The sequence below is a fragment of the Condylura cristata genome, unplaced genomic scaffold (assembly GCF_000260355.1).
Source record: "Condylura cristata isolate star-nosed mole 26May11 unplaced genomic scaffold, ConCri1.0 scaffold00008, whole genome shotgun sequence".
NCBI classification, from domain to species: domain Eukaryota; kingdom Metazoa; phylum Chordata; class Mammalia; order Eulipotyphla; family Talpidae; genus Condylura; species Condylura cristata.
Genome location: NW_004567109.1, coordinates 1668952 through 1683532, shown reverse-complemented (window position 1 = coordinate 1683532; position 14581 = coordinate 1668952). Strand labels below are relative to the sequence as shown.

Genomic DNA, 14581 nt, shown 5'->3' with positions numbered 1-14581 from the left:
TGGGGCTGGGAAGAGCCCCTCTCGGATGGGGTGCAGGCAGGCGCCTTGCGTGGGGCTGTGGCGTCAGCGCGTGCAGCTCCCCGGGTGTCTGTTGCACGTACGTAGTCACTGCGTGCAGAGGAGACTGGTCACTTGTAGCAGTCTCTGGGGTCTGCGTCTTTCCTGGCAGCCCCCTAGGAGACTCCCTGGCGGTCGTGGGCATGGGCAGCCAGGACCAAGCCCGCCCACCCCCTGCAGGCTAGAGCTTTGTTCTTAATCTCACCATGCTCCTCACTCAGGTCAGCTCAGTTCAAAACTTGGTTCACATATTTGCTGTTTCCAGGTAGACGCAGTTGGCTTGTTCTCCTTGCTTAATTAAGACCTGGCATTTTATTTGTGATGTTATACAGGTATTTTCCAGTCAGGGAAAACAATGCTCTTGCAGCCAGCCCCCACCGCTGCGGCCCCTGGGCTTGCTCCAGGACCGCAGATGAAATGACGGCAGCGCCAGCGCTGAGGGAGCTCTGGCCGCACGCACTCTCGGTGTCGCAGTGCACTGAGGGGTGCTGGTGCTTTCCTCCTCTCTTTAAAATGCAGGACCAGATTCCAGGGACTTGTGACCTGCAGCCTTGCAGAGCAAGTAGCCAGCCACCTCTCTCACGCTGAGCTTCTAGGGAATTAAGCCAACTAGACGGTCCACTGTGGAAATAGCGTGCTTCTCACTCATCTGTTAATAAAAGAGAACAGACTGTGGGCATGGGTGCGCACAGATCCCTGCAGCCAGGCTGGTGGGGCCGTGGGTGCTGCAGGACAGCGAGCTGGATGGCAGAACCCCAGAGCCCCAGGTTGTGTCCCTGCGGTGGCCAGGGCTCGGCAGCTGCTGAAAGGAATGGGTATTCCATTCCTGGATGGGAGCGTCCACTATTCTTCAGAGGAGAGGAAGGTCTCGACTGTGGCTACCTTCTTGGATACACTTGATGTAGGTTCAGAACATTCTTGCGGCATGAAATGGGGAAACAAAATTGACATCTAATAAACGTTTCTGCCGTGGACACCTCCATGCGAGCCGGAAACGCCTGCCGCAGCCGTCACTTCCAGGTGAGATCCCGCAGGCCGGAGCAGCTATGAAGCTCTGAAGCAGGTTCAGCTTTGACACCACCATGAGCAATCTGGGAAGCCACTCAGCCCTGGGGAGCGCCCCCAGAGAGAGCAGTGGGGAATCCCCACGCAGCTCCCCAGAGGCTTCAGGCCGTCCTTAAGCACCGTGGAGGCTGTGGCCATGTCCCGAGGAGCTTCTCAAGGCCCGTGGGCCCTTCCCAGGGAGCAAAGCTCTTTCTGCCGGTGGCGTGAAAGGTACTGGAAAATATCCTGAGAGGCAATTTCAGTCTCTGTGCCACCAGGAGGCCATTTTTTTCCTTTAACGAACAAACACAAGTCCTGTGGAAGTACTTCAGAAGTTACTTTGAAGAGTTGGATCATTACAGCTTGATTCTGTCTGCTCTTTAGCTCCATGTGGATAAGCTTCCCTGAAAGATTTCCTATCTCCACAGCTGGGATGCATCATCTCTGTGAACACGGATGGCCTTCGTGTTTGCACGTTGCCTGCTAACGTGGCCCTGCTCTGTGTGTCTAGGGGTGCATCACAGTGAGCTTTCATTTCAGGCTGGCCGCACCCTGCTCACAGGCAGGTTAGAGCCCTGTTTGGAAGCAGTAGGGAGCACAACAGGTGAATCCACTGAAACACACTGCTGAGGGAGCAGCAGGCGAGAGGAGAGGTCTGCTGCGCCCTGGGGGTCCCACTGCCTGGCTGGGGATCAAACCCCAGCTTTGTAGTGCTGCACTTTAACCCCTTGCGCCCCCAGGGTAGGCCTGAGAGGCTGATTTTTTTTATCCAGAATAAATAAGAGTTGCCAGGGTTTTGACCCCAGGATGTTGTGCCATACCACATGCGAGGGAAAGGACTCCCCATCACGTGGTTGTGCCTGAGCCACTAGATACCCTGTTTTTAAAGGATGTATCTAAAGTAGCCTCAGGAAACTAGCTTTTATGGGTAATGAGCTCCCCACTGTGCCCGGATAAGCCCCCAGAGTTTCCTTCCAGGTTGGGGGGGCGGGGCACAGCCAGGAAAGCCACTTTCTCAGTAGTGGCGCTGTCGAAGGGACCCCACCAGTGAGTGTGCTCACTCCTGCCCGAATCGTCTTCCAGTGGCCCAGGCCAAGCCAGAGACCTTGGCCCAGGCTCTAGGGGTGGACTTCGGAGCCTGCCACAGTCCGCCCTGAGTGGATCCACAAGTGACTTTCCTAAGCTGCACCCCAGCCCCTGCCAGCGCTGCCCTGCGGGCCGGCCCAGAGCAGCTTCTTGAAGATGCGCAGCACTGCCGAGCACCTGTCGCCCCACCACGCCAGTACAAGCCTCGGGATTTCCTTTGAGCTGTGGGTGCTGCTCCTCGCTGGCATCTTGTGGAGGAGCGCCGGGGGTGCGCTGGCCTGCTGGAACTGGGCTCTTTCCTTTGGGAACTGACCAGAACTGCGTGAATTCAGAGCAAGTCTGCAGCAACTTGGCATCTTCTCTTGGTGTTCTGCCCGCAGCTCTGGCCATCTGAGATCCTCTTCTCCCCCCATGGCCCCCCCCACCCCCCGGTAGACCAGCTGTCTTGCAGCCCCGTCATCTGGAGGTGTTGGGAGCTGGGCCGGTGCTGCCGGGTCCCCTGGTTTTCTCGTAGTAGGGTCCACCTTCTAGGCTGCCAGAGGCAGCGGGGAGCTTGGCCCCCACTGACTGGTGGCCACTGCCACAGGTGCTGAGTTGGCCATTTCCCACCTGCTGCTCTTCTCTGGCATTTGCCATCGGGCAAACTCTGGACCTCCCTTCTGGCACCATATCCACCTGCTCTTCTCACACCCCAGTGGCAAATGGCGTTTGAAGGCTGCTGACACCCCTCCCCGCACTCTCCCTCCAGCTCGGCCTGCCCGGCTGCCCGCAGCAAAGTCCTGCAGCCCACTAGTGCCGCGCCACAGTGCACCACGGCCCCAGGCTCCAGGCCGGGGTTGGGCTCCTTGGGCCTTGGCGTACGGAGGCGTCTTCTCTCGTGCTAAATGCACCATGAGACGCCCGCCTGCCATGTGGGACAGATGACAGTGCAGGTGAACGGGCACTGGCCTGCACACTGTGTCCTTTTAGCTGAAGCTCAAAATCAAGCAAAACATGAGATTTCTCATTTCTGGGGGAGGGGTCCTCAACTGTTTGGTGCTTAGGGGAGTAGTCTGTTGTTCCTTCACTAAGCCATCGTGACGCTGTCAGAATTAAACACCTTTCCTCTGCTTTGTGTTCTGAGGAAGTCTGCCCCTCATTTTGAAATTCAGCGTGCAGAAGTGGCTTGTGTGGGATAATGCGCTGCGCTCTGTGAAGGCCGAAAACCACACGGAGCCCGGGGCTGGGCGGCTGCCCTCGCCTCCTGGCCGTCAGTACGCGCCTCCAATACAGAACCGTCGCCTGTCCTTTCTGCGCTCAGAAGTGGGTTGCGCTGCAGCCTGTCGTTGTCCTCGCCTCGGCGATGCCACGTCTAAGTGGCGGTCCCTGCTGCTGTCCAGCGGCCGCGCCGCCCTCGCCCTTCGTCTTTCGCCCTGTTGTCGTCATTAAATGTTAACAACGCCGGTGTGTGTTTGAGAGGGTGAACCCTGACGGCTGTCACTTTGATACTGTGCAGGGGTAATAAGATTGAACGTGACACGAAAGGCCGATAAAGAGAAAAATGCTCACGAGATGAGAACGGTGGTTTTAACAGTTTCTCGGCTTTCTTCCTCTCCTCCTTTGCTGGTGGAGTTGTGGTTTCATTACAAGAACTAGACGACATTGAGAAAGGTGATGTGGCAGCCTGACAGCAGCGGAGTCCCCTTGCCCTGTAGCTGAACCCCACAGAAAGGATTCAGGAAGTACCTGTGCCCTGCTTGTGGGAAGGAATAGGGTTTGGAGTGAGCTGGCGGGCCTGGCGCCCCCCCGGAGAAAATGAGCGCCCTGGTGTTGGCATCATTTAAAATGCCAACCGGCGTTATTAAGCGCACAGCTCCATAAAGCTGAAGTCAGCCCCGCGCACACGGCAGGCCCTCGTGTGGGCCCCATGTTCAGTGACGCTCGGCAGCCCAGGCTTCAGGAAGAGGCCTGGCCGGCCCCCTGTATGGCGGGGCTTCAGCCAGGCGCCGCTTCAGTCCCACGGTCAAGGGAGTGTGTCCGAGTCTGTGAGGGCTTCAGAGGTGCTGCTGGTTGAGGGGAGGAAGCTTGGTCTGTTGCTCGAGTGGAAGGTGGTTCGATGGTGCTGCTCGGGAGGCAGGAGTGAGGGGCGCTCTGGACATGTCCTCCAGTGGCTGCCAGCCCCCCGTGCTTTTAACACCGCTTTAGGTTCTGGGCAAGCACAGGGAAGTCTTTTCTTGAGGAACTTGGCCTGAGCTAAGCCCCAGTCTTCCTCAGGGAAGGAGGAGGAGCCTGTGCTGTTGGGCCACAGCTAGGGGCTCATCTCTGTGGGGTGGGGGTGGGGGGTGGGGAGGGTTTCCCAGGGCACAGGTGGCTGGATGGTTGGGGCCAGGTTGGCAGGTTGCCGGGGTGCCCTGGTGTGGGCTCCCGGGGTGGAGTCTGGACCCAGTTCGGGCTTGGAGTTTGTTCTTGGGAAGAGGAGTGTTTCCAGGCTTGTGTAATTCTGGGTGTGCGCTTGAGCTGGGTCTCTGACCTGGGTACCCCTGAAGTCACCTGAGACAGGTGCAGTTGGGGTGCACAGGGCTTTCCCGTGCTCATGAGCTGAGCCAGTCAGTGCGTTGACCACTGGGGATCAGGGAGAGCAGAATTGCAGCCTCTGGCTCAAAAGAAACGCAGGTGGCGGTTTCCCCTTAGTTAACGGCACAGTCGGGTCACAGGCTGCCCGGAAGCTGTGCTGCTGACCGCGTGGCCTGGCCTTCCAGTGCCTCGTGTAACTCGGGGTGACGGAGACACTGCTAGGGCTCCAGGGGAAGGCGTTCCTGTCTTGGGGTTCGACGCCCTCAGAGACAGACACAAAAGGCATAGAGGGTTGGGGGTAGGTGCTTGCCCTCACGGGACAAGAAGCAGAACGTGCCCAGTTGTGTCATAGTCATTAGCAATTTGCAGAACTCTTCTTTAGAAATGTATCTTTTCCGCTTTTTAGAGAGGAAATCCTGCTTTTATGAAATAGAGGCGGTTACTTCTAACGACGTGGCAGAGTAAAAGATGTGCCATCTTCTGTCCCCTTCTCAAAGGTCTCCTTCTTGACGCCGCTCGTCCTCCTGGTGTTGCGGGTGCGGGGCTGGTGCGGGACAGCCAGGGCCCCTGCAGATGTGGGGCAGCTCCAGCCGCCGGGAAGTGCCCTCCCCGCCTGCAGCCGAGAGCCGAGAGGCGGGAGGCCCGGGAGTGAGGGCCAGGAGCCCCACACTGGCCAGGTGTTTGTCCCAGCCCAGGGCTGTGTGGGACAGAGACTGTGAAGGTCTTCTGGGGACAGGAAGGGCCTGGGGGAAAACCTAGTAGCTGGACCTTTATTCTGTGGCCTGGAGGAGCCTGCAGCGATGGGGGTTAAGCACAAGGTCAGGGCCAGCTCTGAGAAGACTGGCGGGAGCTCCTTGTGGGCGGGCAAGGCGGCCTGAGGAGTCTCGCGATGATTTCGTCAGAAACTGCCGTCCCCTCCTTCCGCAGTGTCCGTGCTGGCGACCATCTCAGCAAACCTGGTTTTTAGCCTGCCCCTGTGGGATTTTTCTTTCTCGTGGAGGGGTTGGGTCAGGAACACGTATCCTCTCTGAGCACTAAGTGCGGCCTCCTGGTGACAGCCTCAGGTTGCGGCGGACCCTGGGCCCTGTCTGCCTCTGTCTGGGGAGCTGAGGTGGTCGGGCGTCTTCCAGGGGGCCTGGAGCTGCTCTGTGCCTCGAGCAGATCATCATCTGCCTGGCACACTCAAGCACAGGGTGGCACTGAGCTACCAGCCGAGCCGACTGTCGGTGTCAGCTCCTCCAGGGACTGGCGGGCTCGGTTGGTCAACAGGGACAGTGCCAGGAGAACGCTGCTCTGATTACCAGAGGCATTGCTGCAGGACAGCCAGCTGCCTGCTGGGAAGCTATAAGGTGCTGGCCCTGGACATGGCCGACGGCTCCACCTAGCCAGCGTCCACCTCGCCGTTGAGGTGTTGGGAGGTCCCCGCTGTCCTCAGCATGAAGGGGAAGAGTGAGTGACTCTCTCGGGAGGGTGTGCCAGGAAGCTGGATTCACCTGCTTGCCATCCCGGGTGGAGATGGCCACGGGGGCAAGGGCCGTCTGGGCGGTGGCCAGTGCTCCTCTCCCCAGGGAGGCCTCCCTGGCTCCTCCTGGGCCACTGGTGCCGGCCTTGCCCACGCCTGTCTCTGCTTGCTGGGGCCCCTCCCTCAGGACGAGTTTTAGATCTTTATAGATCTGTTCCATCCAGTGAGTGAGTGGTGTTCTTCACCCTCTTTACCTGGAGGAGCTGGGTGAGAGACCTCAGAGGTCTCCTCAAACAGCATCTAGCAGAGGACGGACTTCAGACGGCTGCAGCTAGACTGCCAGGGCGTAGCCGCCTCCTGCACATTCGTGCCGGAGTGTTTGTTCAGGGTGGGAACAGGTTACAGTGCCAAACTTCAAGGACATTCTTCTCTAAAAGCCGGCCGGCTTCCCCGCCGTGAGGGCACGAGTGTTCTGCAGAGGGGGCGCTGCCTGCCGCCCACAGTGGCCTGTGCCACCACAGACACCGTGGTGTGCACGCGGAAGGGCTGTGAAGGCGCCGGAGGCGGAGACTGTTGACAAGGCAGTGGTGACCCGTCTCCTCTGCTGCCCCTCCGTGGCAGTGCTTGCTCCCCAGATGTTGCCTTGGAAACGGTGGTCGGGAGGGAATTGGCTGCATGCTGCTCACGGGGGCGTGCTTTTGTGGGCCATCTCCGCTCGGTCCCTTCTGAGACTGGTATCTGGGCACCTGCCCTGTGAGGGAGCCATTCCCTCCCCCAACCTCTGCCATTCCTGCTGGCATGTACTTGGAGGCTGAGCGCCAGTGTTCCAGAACCTTCCTTAGCATAGCTAAGACAGATGGTTGCCATGCCATCACAGAGCCACATGGAGGGAGGGGCTGCACGGAGCCTGCTCTGCCCTGGGCTGAATGCACGTTCTTGAGCCTGGACTGCGGGGAGCGTTGTTGCTGAAAGATGGGCCATCCTTGGCTTGGGAAGGGAAGGCCAGGTAGTAGAGGGCCACCTGCAAGCACCGTGATCTGTCTGCTGGGGTCCAGACCTCAGTTCCCACCATCTCCCCTTTCACCGGGTCTCCAGGTGACTTTGCGAGGACTGCCCGCTCCTGCCTCCATCACCCCTGCATCCCCCTACTCCCCCTCAAACCTCCCCCCACACACACACACAAGTGTGTGCACACTGGACCTGGAACTCGTCTCCAGGCTGTGCGAGAGAAGGAGGCCTAGGCCTCAGCAGAACTCACCTGAGAGGCATTGACACTGGGGGGTGCTGACAGGACTGGGCCCCAGCTCTGCGGATTCAGCCCAGGCCACCTGGTAGTGAGGGCCAAGGAGGACAAGTTTTGGCATTCATGCTGCGTGAACTTGATGGCTGAGGCCTTGCCAGGGGAGGCACAGCAGTGCCCGGATGAGGTGAGGCAGTGCCGAGGAGGAGGGCCTTCCCGAACCCCAAGTGACTGAGCTGATGGGTGGCCAGGGGGCTGCGCCGTGCTGTCCCCGGCTGCCAGGGCAGCTCTTCCGTCTTGGCCTCCTTGCCCAGTAGAGTTGACCCTTGGGCTGCTGCCTCCTTCTCTTCTTGCAACCCCCACCCCACCTTCGGGAGACAGCTCCTGCTTTACCAGCCTCCCCGGGGGGGAAGGGTTGCCGGAGAGGACTCCCCTGGGGGGGGGGGTACCTGAATGTAGACGCAGCACTGGGCCTGTGGCTTGTGCTTACGGTATGTCTGGAAAATTTAGTGCTTAGTTCCCTGCCGCCCCTCCCCCACACACACCAAAAGAAAAGGCAGAGGAGTTGGAGAGAGGGAGCAGCTAAATATAGATGGATTCAAGCACTTCTTGGCAAGAGCCCCAGCGAATGGAGATGACTTCGCCCCCTTTCTTTTCCTTTTTTGTCCAGGCCCTAAACCAGTTCCTTGTGCTGTGGCAATTACAGCCACTGAAATGTGAGGTGTGTTGACTGTGAGGCTTTGTTGTGAGACGAGGTGAGAGCACTGGGAACAAAATGATCATTACAGGCCATTCATGTCGACAACATTTATACCTCTGTGTTTGCTTGCAAGCAGAAGCGGGAGCTAATTTGCAAGGCTGCCTTTGCGGGGCTGCCTTTTGATCAATGATGGCCTGTGTTAATGTTTCAGTAAGCTATTGATTTCTGCAGCAGCTTTTGTTCCCTGAATTTATGTGCAGCCGGTCTCTGCAGCACACACTATGCATGTTTGATTAAAGTTCAATTGACTTCATGCCAGTGAGGCCTCGAGCTGCTCCAGTCCCTGTTTGCAGGAGCACGGCTTTCCCGGCATGTCCCTTTGTTTGTGCTCAAGACCCAGCCACCCGTGCGGGCTGCGGTCGCAGGGTGCCACAGTGCGGGTCGCCAGGGTGCTGTAGGGCCGCTTAGCCCCGCTAGACTTGACAGGGCAAGAGGCAGCTCGTAAAACCCGGCCTGGATTTTCTTGCTAATTAACTTGATTGCTGCCTCACCAGCACATGCCGCACAGGTCAGAGTGTGCCCGTTGTAAGGGCGCAGTTGTAACTGCCATAGAAAGGGCACCCCAGTCCCCTCCACCCCACCCCACCCCCCGGGGAGCCCCTGGTTTGCTCTTTGTGCTTCCAGACCTGCCCTCTCCTGTCTGGCTGCTGCCTAACCTTGGCTTTAAAATGAGCCCGTCTTGCTGCTTGTGTCTGTGTGTTTCTTTTTTCTGTTGAGCAGTGTCCCCGAGAAGGGGCGTGCCAGAGTCCCGATCCTTCTCCTGTGGAGAGGGCCTTGGGGTTGTTTCCAGTTTGGGGATATGACGAGGAAACTCCTGCGAACGTTTCTGCAAACTTTGTAGGCAAACTTTGTTTCTTTTGGGTAAATACCTAGAAGTGGAATGCATGGCTGGATCTGCGGTAATGTTTATAAGACTGGCAGTTTTTATTATGCTAAGCAACATGGCTTGGCTGTTTCACACCCCACCAGCGTGCAAGAGAGACCTCCTCACCCTTGCTTGCGTTTGGATCTTACCTTCTTGGGTGGGTTCCCACCCACCGGCTCCAGTGCTGCGCCAAGGAGACCTGCGGCGCGGCCCTTGACACCACCCAGGCCACGGTCTCTTCTGGTGCCTTGTTCCTGCCTCAGAGCCATCACTGAGGCGTCTGCCAGAAGCGGACTCTGATCTGAGTAGTGGTTTCTTGGGAGATTGTGCGAGCCTGCCACCCCGGGCCGCCAGGCTGGGCCAGCTCACAAGACTGTCTGCGACCTTTCTGCACGTTCGTGTGTGGGCCAGCGGTGTGGACAGGTCAGTAGCCGCACCCTGAGAGGCTGGGCTCTGTGCCTTCCCACCTGACTCACCCCATTTCTGCTTCCTTGGCCTCTGGGGTTTGCATTTCCTTTCCTGTTGCATTCCCTGAAGAGGCCAACCGAAGGCAGAGGTGGAAAGGGCCACTTGGGGTCTTCTTGTTCCTCTCTGCCGCTTTGGGATCGGGTGACTTTCTGTGCCAGCCTGACGTGTACTTGAGCCAGGCGCTGGCCTGCCTGGCCCATTTTCCCATAGGAGATCCCGAGCCAGGTCAGCTTTGTGTCTGCACAGGCCTCTTACTTCCCCGTGGAGTTGCAAGTTTGCTCCCTTTACCTGGTCAAACCCTAAAGATCAATGTGGGCAAGTGCTTTCCCGCTCAGGGCGGTGGGAGGTGAAGAGTAGGGCCCAGGAGCTGCCGGGGCTGTGATGTTAGAAGGCCGTACCTCAAGGGATGAGTAATCTGGTGCCCTGCAACCGCCAACCCAGCTTCCAGTGCAGTGGGTGGCATGTGGCTGGCCCCTGGCCTCCTTGGCCTGGCCGTGCGTCCTCTGGTAGACACTGCTGGTCCCTGGTGCCATTCAGGGCCTTGGGAAGGAAGGACTCGCCCACACTGAGAGGGCCCCCAGCTGCAGCCTGTGGAGGCCAAACCCTTCCTCCCACATCGAGGCCGCCTTGAGAGCCACACAGCCAAGGTCCTGCGGCTCAGAAAGGCATGGTGCAGCGCGGGTCGGCAGGGCTCACGCACTGCCAGCCTGCGGAGGCGCCTCCCAGGCCATCGCCCGCCGCTGCCGGCCGGCCTCGGTGTTAGGGGTGCCGGAGCCATCCCGTGGGGCACTGTTGGGCACAGGTGTGGGCACTTGCCCCAGCACCATCGTGGCTGAACTTCAGGCCACCAGAGAATGAAATCTTTGCTTCTCTCACTCCCTGTTCACTAGGCAAAGCTTTGTGACTATAATGGGAGGCGGGAGGGGTGGGGCTAGGGTTCCCCCAGCGTGACGGGTCAGGATACGGAACTCTGCCACGTTGGTGGACCTGGTACGTGATGATTTACTGGCACGAGGCCTTGTCATCTGGACTCTTGGCCTCTAAGCGGCTTTTAAATTCCCAGGTCAAGATGCTTTATCTCAGGTTGTTTGAAGACATTGGTGTTTCCTCAGCCAGCCTGTGGCCGCAGCTCACACTGCGCCCCACGGGGCTGCGCTTGGGTCTGTGCCTACCTGCTGCAGGCTTGAAACATGTCTCCGCCTCTGTTCACCGGGCCATGAAAGCGGGGCCCTTGGCCTTAAAGCTGGCCTCTGACGCATGGCTTTCATCTCTACTTCTGCGCCCGCGTTTGTCCCTCTTAGCATTTGCTTGTCCGGCCCTGGACATCACTTAGGGATCCACGCCAGCTGTCCCTGCCTATGTCTGAGATTGAGTGGGTAGTGGCTGCACGCTGGCCCCAGGTCAGTCTTCCTGTTTGCCGGCCCTGGTTCCCCACTGCCGCTCTTGTCTGTTCGCCTGTTTCGGGGGCACTCACCCAGGTCCCACTGGACTGCTGTGCGGGTGCCCACGTGAGGCGGCCGGGGCTGCTCTGCTGCGGGCCGGGGAATGAGCATTATCTTGGCTTCTTGGGCCAAGGCGGCACAGCTTTGGCCTCTCACCCCGGCCAGCCGGGCAGGTGTGCCCCGAGGGGGGCTGTTCTCAGCCCTTGTCTCCGAGGGAGCAGCACCTGCCTGAGCTCTGCTCGCTGTCGGGGACATGTAGAAGCCTCTTGGCTCTGGACACAGCCTCAGCCAGCCCTTCTTTCTGCAGGGGGAGCTGATCACTTTCTACTACTACTGGAAGAAGACCCCGGAGGCGGCCAGCTCCCGTGCGCACCGCCGGCACCGCAGACAGGCTGTGTTCAGGAGGATCAAGACCCGGACGGCGTCCACGCCCGTCAGCACGCCCTCCAGACCCCCTTCCAGTGAATTCTGTAAGTGGGGGCTTGGGTGCCCCAGGGCTGCCCTGCGCGGCTGGAACAGCAGCCTGGACTCTGGGCCCAGCCAGGTGCAGGCTGGCTTGGGAACAGGGCCATGCGTCCGTCGTGCAGTCACATTTTTCTGCTACATTCAACATCGTTTTCACGTGTTAGAAAATGATCCTGGCCATGGTCTAGGTGTCTGGGCGCCCACCTGGTAGCTGGCATGCTCTGGGACTTCTCACGGGCTTCTTAGCAATACGGGCCCATCTGTGTTCCCGGTTCCTCTTTCTGCTCCTGCCTCACTAGGCCCCCCACCCCACCCCCCCTCCCTCCAGCCCCCGGGCCCAGTGCGCTGTGCAGCCTGATGGGGCCATCCTGGCACTTGACAGTAACACCAGTGCCTTGTGGCCGTCTCTGCCCTGCCCTGGGCCAGACACTCCACCTGGGGCCCTGTGTGTTGTGCCCGTGGCAGTGGTCTCCCCCAGGTCCAGCCACTTCAGGGCTGGGGCGGAGTTCCACCACGCCTACTCCGCCCGCGCTCCTGTTCCCGTCAGCCTGCGTGCGCCTCTAGACACACCTGGGCCCGCCACCCAGTCAGCAGCCCCAAAGGGCTGCTCCCTCGTGCGCACTGTCCCCGAACCTGACGGGCAGCTCGAGCCGGGTGCAGGCCAGAAGCGGCAGGGCCCCGTCGGCCCGGCGTGATGGTTTCTCCCCTCCTGTGTGTGCCTGCCGCGCCAGTGGACCTGAGCTCCGCCAGTGAGGATGACTTCGACAGCGAGGACAGTGAGCAGGAGCTGAAGGGGTACGCCTGCCGCCACTGCTTCACCACCAGTAAGTGGCCCTGAGCCCGGCTGGGGTGGCGGAGGCGCCCCTGGGGCTGACCAGGTCCAGCCACTTCAGGGCTGGAGTCAGCAACGCTGGTCTGGCCGCTTGGCCGTCGGCGGGCGCGTGGTCAGGGCAGACTGGCGAGGTCAGGGCGGTCCCGTGTAGCTGGGCCTGCAGCCCCACCGGCTCCACGCTGTGACGGGCGCCCGTCCAGCCTGGCATCGCGGAGCCCACTGCAGGGCTCCATTGTGAGGCGTCCCGCCCCTCCGCACTCATGTTCACCTGTCCGCCAGCGTGCGCCCCGAGTCCAGAGGGCGGCCCTTGCACTGCCCTTCACACCTGCCCCCACCCCAGCCTCCAAAGACTGGCACCACGGGGGCCGGGAGAACATCCTGCTGTGCACGGACTGCCGCATCCACTTTAAGAAGTACGGAGAGCTGCCCCCCATCGAGAAGCCCGTGGACCCCCCGCCGTTCATGTTCAAGCCTGTCAAAGAGGAAGATGACGGGCTCAGCGGGAAACATAGCATGAGGACGCGGCGGAGTCGGGGCTCGGTGAGTCCCTGCGGTGGGGTCCTGGGGTGCAGGGAGGCCGCTGAGGTTCCTCTTGACCCTCGTCCCGAGCAGCCTGTGCCCACAGGCCGGTCCTGGTCACTGCTTGCCTGACACGCAGAGGCTTTTTCTCCCCTTAAAACGCCCTTGCCACTGCACTCCCAGCCCTCTCCCCGAGGACCTCTCCCAGGTGGGAAGGGGCGCCCTTTGGGGCAAGCTCTGCTCCAAGTCGGGGCTGAGCATGGCCTGGTGGCCGGGGCGGGCACCTTCCTCTGCCCCGGCGCCCTGTGAGGCTCTGGCGCGCTCGCCAGCGGTGCTCCCTGGACGTACGCCGGCAGGTGCGTGCCCCAGCATCTCTTTTGAGCCCCGGCCACCCCTCCACCCCACTAACACAGGAGGTGCTTGGTGGGCTGGAGGTTGGCTGCGTCCTCTGACGCTCTCCTGCGCTTGCCTTCCTGTCACATGAGGTCAGCTGAAGTAGTTGGGGTGGGTGGGAGAGTGGCAGCTACCTGGAACACAAGAGAGAGGTGGGTGCTTAAAGCCACCTCACGGGGCTGCTGGAGACCCCACACGGGCGCCCTGCTGCTCCCCGGCTTCCTCCGTGTCCCACATGCGTGCCAGAAGGACAGCCCCGTTGGAGGGGGCTTGTCTCTTGCCATTTGAACCCCCCGCTGCTCCCCGTGGCGAGAGCTGGGACTGGGACTGGCCGAGAGCCTGGCTGCCGGTGGGCTGAACTCACACAGCCGCCGCCGCCTCACGGCCCGGTTTGGGTGTGCAGATGTCTACACTGCGCAGTGGCCGGAAGAAGCAGCCAGCCAGCCCTGATGGTCGTGCCTCACCCATCGCCGAAGACATCCGCTCCGGCGGCCGGAACTCCCCCAGCGCCGCCAGCACCTCCAGCAACGACAGTAAAGCCGAGACCGTGAAGAAGTCGGCCAAGGTGAGGTGCTGGGTCGGGCTGGCCTTGGCTCTCCCCCGGGTGTGCTGCTGTGGGTCCTCGGGACTTCAGGTCCCCAGGCCTGAGGCTCAGGTCGGGCAGAGTTGCGGCGTCCCGTCCCCACGTGCTGGCCCTCGCTGCCCCTTCCTGCTGGCAGTGGGGCTCCCAGAGTGCAGCCTCACCCCCCCACCCCCCGCGATGCTGGGCTCCCCTGTGGCCTGATGCCCCCCGGCTTCCCCACTGCAGAAGGTCAAAGAGGAAGCCTCTTCCCCTCTGAAGAGCACCAAGCGCCAGCGAGAGAAGGTGGCCTCCGACACCGAGGAGGCGGACAGGACCAGCTCCAAGAAGACGAAAACCCAGGTGAGTCGCGCTGCTGCGGCCCTTGAAGAGCCCTGGGCCGGCTGCCTGGGCCCCGCTCCCCTGAGCTTCCGACCCTCTCTCGTTTGGCCTCAGGAGATCAGCCGGCCCAACTCCCCATCAGAGGGCGAGGGGGAGAGTTCCGACAGCCGCAGTGTCAACGATGAGGGCAGCAGCGACCCCAAAGACATCGACCAGGACAATCGCAGCACCTCCCCCAGCATCGCCAGCCCCCAGGACAACGAGAGCGACTCGGACTCCTCTGCCCAGCAGCAGATGCCTCAGGCCCCGCCCCCAGCCCTGCCAGCTCCCAGCGGGGCTCCCCCAGCCACCACCCGGCTTCCCACGCCAGGACCCGCACCGACTGCCCCTGCAGCCCCCGCCCAGGGCTCCCCCTCCGCCACCCAACCCCCCAGCCAGCCGCAGGCCCCAGCTCCCCACAGCCATATCCAGCAGGCACCTGCTCTGCACCCGCC

The 14581-nt window shown here is 60.9% G+C and overlaps 1 protein-coding gene across 1 annotated transcript in view; it reads left to right on the top strand.

The window, feature by feature from the left end:
* The window catches only part of RERE (arginine-glutamic acid dipeptide (RE) repeats), a 193365-nt gene that overhangs the window by 171640 nt on the left and 7144 nt on the right, over positions 1-14581 (top strand). Inside the window, exons 12-17 of the mRNA XM_004679306.2 lie at positions 11285-11447; positions 12174-12266; positions 12615-12814; positions 13590-13751; positions 13995-14108; positions 14202-14578. Of these exons, the coding sequence (XP_004679363.1) occupies positions 11285-11447; positions 12174-12266; positions 12615-12814; positions 13590-13751; positions 13995-14108; positions 14202-14578 (1109 nt within the window). The remainder of the gene's footprint in view (positions 1-11284; positions 11448-12173; positions 12267-12614; positions 12815-13589; positions 13752-13994; positions 14109-14201; positions 14579-14581) is intronic.